This window comes from Lipotes vexillifer, unplaced genomic scaffold, assembly GCF_000442215.2.
Source record: "Lipotes vexillifer unplaced genomic scaffold, Lipotes_vexillifer_v1.1 scaffold1417, whole genome shotgun sequence".
Lineage (NCBI taxonomy): Eukaryota > Metazoa > Chordata > Mammalia > Artiodactyla > Lipotidae > Lipotes > Lipotes vexillifer.
Window position 1 is genome coordinate 124768 of NW_006778171.1, and position 6400 is coordinate 131167.

At 45.2% G+C, this 6400-nt stretch overlaps 1 protein-coding gene across 1 annotated transcript in view; it reads left to right on the forward strand.

Annotated features, from left to right (window-relative positions):
* The first annotated feature begins 4278 nt into the window (after positions 1–4278).
* STX18 (syntaxin 18) overlaps positions 4279–6400 on the forward strand; it is a 118984-nt gene continuing 116862 nt past the window's right edge. Inside the window, exon 1 of the mRNA XM_007451500.1 lies at positions 4279–4521. Coding sequence (XP_007451562.1) covers positions 4354–4521 — 168 coding nt within the window. The 5' untranslated portion in view covers positions 4279–4353. The remainder of the gene's footprint in view (positions 4522–6400) is intronic.

Here is a 6400-nt window from a genome sequence, read left to right on the forward strand (position 1 = left end):
TAGGCAGAATAATAGCCCCCCAAAGATGTCCAAGCCTTAATCCCTGGAAAGTGTGAATATGTTACTTGGCAAAGGGGAACTGAGGTTGCAGATGAAATTAAAGCTGTCCTCCAGGGATTATCCCAGACTACCCGGGTGAGCCCAGTGTAATCACAAGGGTCCTTACATGTGGAAGAGGGAGGAGCAGAGTTGATGTCAGAGTGATAGGTTGTAAGAAGATTGTTATTTGTAGGCAGAATGTTGTACAGCTGGTCTCAAAAGCCTATTTATCTTGTGTAACTGAAATTATATACCTTTTAATTAGCAACTCCCCATTTCCCCCTCCCCCAGCCTCTGGCAACCACTATTCTTTTCTCCCCTTCTATGAGTTTGACTATTTTAGATACCTCATATAAGTGGAATCATGCAGTATTTATCCTTCTGTGAATGGTCTCTTTCACTTAGCATAATGTCCTCATGTTTAATCTGTGTTGTTGTATATTGCAGGATTTCCTTCAAAAAAAAAAAAAAAGGATAATATTCCACTCTATGTATGTGCTACTTTTTTTTTTTTTTTTTTCTGTTCATCCATCAATGGACATTTAGGATGTTTCTATGTCTGAACTCTTGTGAATACTGCTATTATGAACATGGAAGTGTAACTATCTCTTTGAGATCCCAATTTTGATTCTTTTGGATAAATACCAGGAAGCAGAATTGTTGGATTATGTGGTAGTTCTATCTCTAATTTTGTGAGGAAACTCCATATTGTTTTCTATAGTGACTGCGCCATTCTGCATGCCGACCAACAGTGTACAAGGGTTTCAATTTCTCCATCACCCTGTTTTCTTTAGCTAGGTTCCTCCTTAGGAACAAGTTTATTCTTTGAGCTTCCCATCCCTAGAGTCATAGCCCTTTTTAGAAGCCCTGAGGAAAAAAAATTGTTTTATGAATTTCGTTAGGTCCACTTTCTAAAGTGAAAACACATGCTCTCCAAGTCCTCTCCTCTTGCATTGTGAATTCTACCATGGCATGGCCAGCCTTCCAGGGTTTCTGTCACTCTAATGCTCCTAACCAGGTCTTTTCTATTGGTTAGATCTAGGTGTAATCTAGTAGTTCCTTCCTCTCTGTCCTTTACCTGCTGAGAGATAACACTGTAATGTTGGTAATTGATGAATGTACCCAATAGTCTGTTTTGGCAGATTTCTGGATATGCGGTGTATCAGTCAGGATGAGATAATTATGCTGCAGTAACAAACAACCCCAAATCTCCATGGACAAGTAGAGCGAAGGCTTACTTCTCACTGCCAGCACACGTCCTTAGTTGGCTGTGCTCCATGTCATTTTTACTCAGGGAACCCAGGTTGATGACCCAATGGAACATTACAGGTTGCCAAGGCAGAGGGAGAAGAGATCAGTGAACCACATGTTAGCTCTTAAATTTGCTGCCCAGAACCAACACGTCACTTTTCATGGCTAAAGGGAACCACCTGGTCAAGTAGCTGTCAATAGGTAAAGGAACTATAATCCTCCCCTAGGAGAAGCCATGAATATGAGTGAACAATGAAACAGACCACCAAGGAGGGTCTCCAGTTACTATATTATTGTGGCAAGTCCATGATTTCATGAACCCAGAAAACTGGTCTCCCCACGCTGCCTGCAGGAATTCACACTTCCAGGCATTGGGCACCCTCCTCCATACAGCAAATGCCAGCTTACACCAACTTTCCCCAGGTAGTAGGGCTAGAAAACCAACGTCTCTAAAGGATGCAACGATGACAAAACCTCGGTGGCTGACAACTACATGTCTATTTCTAACTGACAGCACAGTTCTGTCATGGCTTGGGCACCCGGTTGGGCAATATACCCTCTTTTTGGTGGAGGCTGCATTTAATGACTTCCATGAGACTCCCCAAATGATTCTAAGCTGCCTACATCTATCCTGATTGTAAGGAGGGTGCTGTTATAGGGAACTCTATTTGGTAATGCCAATATGCCCTACTGTTTTTCAAGAGTAGAGAGCCTAGCCTAATGAATGAAACATTGTTACTAATGAAATGTAGTTTATGTACCACTTCAAACTTGGAAGTTTGTAATACACTCCCACCATGCTTCTGTTCTTCCTTTTTATCCACATCCCCTCTCAGCTTTATGGGGTTTCCCGTTAGGCCATGGTCAACTGAAGTGACCTTGCTCTTTGAGGTTAGAGAGTAAAATAAAATAATAAAAATGCAACAGCTCATATCCCATGGTCTGTGGGACATCCAAGGGCCTCCTCAAGATCTTTGTAACTTTTCTAGGAGTCTTAGGTGCTTGTGGTCACTTGTGGTTTTAGAGCCTGATGTTTTGAGCTCACATGGGTCTCATCTCCATAATCTTCTTTGCTCTTTGCAGAGGCAGACAGAAGATTTAGACCTTTCTCCCAAACTTTTTACCCAAAAAACCCAACCTCACCAAACACACTACTCACTGAAGCTTTGGTGTAGCTCAGCCCCCTCCCACTCAAAAACCCTACCCAGGGAGCTACTATCTCCTTTCCTGGCCCCTTCCCTGGGTTCTGGTTCCTCCCTCTCACCCTTAATTCAGTCCTGTTCATTTTATTATGCAGGGTGATTTAACTCTCCTTCTACTCTGCCCCAGACTTATCTTCGCATAAGCCAAAGACTCATTAACGTCTCGATAAGACAAAGGGCCACTTATGCAAGGCAGAATCATTGGCAGAGATTTAGTAATTTCTGTCTTATTCTCTCTCCCTTACTCTGTTGGTGGAAGAAAGCTGTATGAAAATTTATTTTCCTCATAAGGGAAGGCTGAAGTGGCTACAGTGTGGGTTTTAAATACCATTTTCCTTCTTCCTTCCAGGTACCTATGTAGTTTCTTAACATCTATTTCTGATAAACATATTTAACACAGCGGTGTCAAACTTTTGGTCTCAGAACTCCTTTACACCCTTAAAAATTGAGGGCCCTAAAACAGCTTTCGTTTATATGGGTTTTAGCTATGGATATTTACTGTATTAGAAATTTAAACAAAAATTTAAAATATGCATTCAGTTAAAAGTAAAGGTAAACCCATTACATATTAACATAAGTGGTATATTTTTGTGAAAAAAAAAAAAAGCATTTCTAACACAACTTAGTGAGAATGGCACTGTTTTACATTTTTCCAAATCTTTTTAAAGTCTGACCTAATAGAAGACAGCTGTTTTGCATTCAGTGTTTTGCAATATCACAAGTCACCCAGCCTCTGGGAAACCCAATTGTGCACAACTTATGAGAGAATAAATAAGAGTGAAAAGATAAATAACATCTTGATATGAAAATAATTTTTTATTTTGCCTACCACTCTTTGACAACCACATTTTAATATATATTCTAGTTGTGCATCCTCTTTAGAAAAAAAAGAAAACAAATGATAAAATCAAAGATCTTGAATTAGATCTGAACCTCGAACCAAAATGTAGAAAGAACTCACTGGCTAATTTTCAGTCGACTTAAATAACTATGACTTCAGATGGTATATTTAAAAACCATACATGAGGAAGAACAGAAACCAGTGAAACTCTTCTGTCCTTGTCTCCATCTGATAAATTCCTAGTCATTCTTCAAATCTGCCTTCTCTACAGTGTGACTGATGCCTTCTCTATAGAGCTTTCCCCACCATAACTGATAACAAGAATGTTAACAATAATGTTATTATTAACAACGGTAACTTTCATTGGTCTCTAGGAGCCAAGCAACGCCAAAACACTTCGCACGTCTTATCTCGCTGAGGAAGGTGCTGGCTTCATTTTACACATCAGGTGGGTGACGGTTGGAAAAGAAAGGCCTCTGGCCTCTAGCTCTCTGCCGTGCACACCTGCTCTACCCTAGCACTTACTGCACCCAGGTGGTCACCGCCCACGTGCTTCGGTCCCGCACAAGGTGGGTTCACGAGGTCTGGGTCAGGCTAGGTCCTTTCCTGTGCCCTCGCAACCCGCGCAACAGGGAGCCAAGAGAACGGAGCCAGCCTTCCGGCTTCCCGATCCCCTCGGTCCTGGGGCCTACACGCCCTAAGCGAGCTCGCGAGGGCTCGGGACTCTGAAACCTCCGCGCGCGGCTAAGTCAGCCAAAGTTTGCCGGGAGGAGAAACGGGCGCGGGTGTGAGCGTCGCTGGGTCCGGGTCGCCGAGGGGATGGGCACGCGCGCCGGCGGAGGCCGGAACCTTTCTCCTCTCGCCGCCGTAGCCCCGGGCGGGCCGGAACCTTTCTTCTCGTGTCGCCGTTGGTGGGCGGAGGCGTGCGGAAACGGAACGGTCTTCCAGCCGCCCAGTTCGCGCCGCGGTCGCCGGCTGCTGACGTGGGCGGCCTGGTGGGGGCCGTGGGAGTGGGTCGCCATGGCTGTGGACATCACACTGCTGTTCCGGGCTAGCGTCAAGACCGTGAAGACGCGCAACAAAGCGCTGGGAGTGGCGGTGGGCGGCGGGGTCGAGGGCAGCCGCGACGAGCTGTTCCGCCGGAGCCCCCGGCCTAAGGGCGACTTCTCCAGCCGGGCGCGCGAAGTGGTGAGCTGGTTGCTATGGAAACGGCGGGCTGGAGAAGGGGGGCGGACCCGCGGCAGGGACCCCAGACCCCAAACCGGACTCTGTCCCGTAAGCAGTGGGTGAGGGAAGCGCCTGGAGAAGGTGGTGTCAAGGGCGGTCAGGAGAGTTGGTCCCAGAGAGTCGACGGCTGTCTTTGGAAAGGAGCAGCCTTAGGTCGAGGAATGGGGCCGCATGTTGGGGAGCTCGGAACTATGTCTGCAACGTACATGGGCTGCTTTGTGAGGTAATGAGCTTGCCGTCACTGCAGACCTGAACGCAGGCGAAGCTTCCCCCACCGTCCTTTGCTTTCCTGTCGCAGCACTGACTACAGTCACAGTGTATTTATCTCTTCTGTTTACTTGTCTCAGCCCCCTCCCCTCCCCCACCCCGCACTGAGATCCAAGATCACATTCGGCTGACCTGTCCCTTCTTGCCTCCTGCAATAGGTTAGGGTTCGTGCCAGGGACCGGTCTGTCTTGAGACTGGTTTAGGATAATCTTTCACAAACACTCTCTATTACAGCCATCTAAACTACTTTCTGTTCCCTGAACACAGCAGGCTTTCGTTCGGGAGAGCAGGTACCTACTCCTTCAAGGCAGTAACAGTGTTGGCTTCACTTCAGAATCCCCGAAGCCTGACTCATAGCATTGCTTAGTAAATGTTTGTTGGATCAATGAATGAACAAATGGTTGTCTCCTTCCCCACTACACAGGAAACTCTGTAAGGGGAGAGATAAAGTTTGCCAGGTTCACTTTTGGATCCTTGGCACCAAGGGTGGATCTAGTTTTTGTGGAGCTTGAAGCTTATACAGTTCTTTCTGTCCTCTTTAAGAAATAAAAATACAAAGTCACAAAAAAAAAAGGTTCAGAGCTTTGGAGGAGGGCAGGGGAGGGGCCCTGACGTTCAGACTTCATGGTAAACCCACTTCTGTTTGATACACAGTGCAGTGCCTGGTACTTTGTAGACACTCAGGTATTTTTTAATATATGTATGCATGAATTAGTGAGTGGCAGTTTGCAGAGGATATTCAAGCCTCGGAAGGGAAATTGGTCCAGATGAATATATTCAGTCCATCAATAAGCATACATTAAGCGCCTACCTTCTGAACAGCATTGTGTTAGAATAACGCGATTTAAAAGGAATGGTGGGGGAGACACATATTACCAAAAGAAGTGCCACAACGCCTTGGAGACGTTGTGTAGAACACAAAGGAGAGGGTGTTCAATTATGTGTCAGGGCCAAGAAAGGCTTTACAGAGGCGATGATGCCTGAAACAAATCTTGAAAGAAGAGTAGTTGGTTCCAGTGCAGATAGGGTGGAGAAGGGCATCTCAGGCTGAGTAGAGTATGCACAAAGGTGTGGAGATGGGTAACTTTATGCTCAGTTTATTTATACTCAATGCATGTCTACCCGTTAAATTACAAACAAATTAGTAATGGCATTTCAGATTTGGGGGCTGGTGAGGAACTTTTCGTAGCTGAGCAACTCCTAACAGTGATAACTATGCCACTTTGCAATGGGAGCTTGATTAGTTAACTCATTTGGGCTGTGGGATTAATGGGGACCTTAGAAGTAGAAACTGGGTCTTGGATTTCGAAGACTTAGATTCCATTCTGGGTTCTGCTACTTAGATGTGGGTGACTTGGGTAAGTCCTGTTACCCGAGTCTCATTTCCCTTTTCTATAAAATGGGCATGATAATACCCTACTTGACTGGTAAGCTGATTATTAGGATCTCATGAGACTTTGTATATATCGTAAAGAGCCATAATGATTATTATTGTTCCCCTTCACTCTCCTACCCTAACCCTGTGTAGGCCATTTAGATGTATTTTCATCGGTGGCACAAAACTTTATTCCCT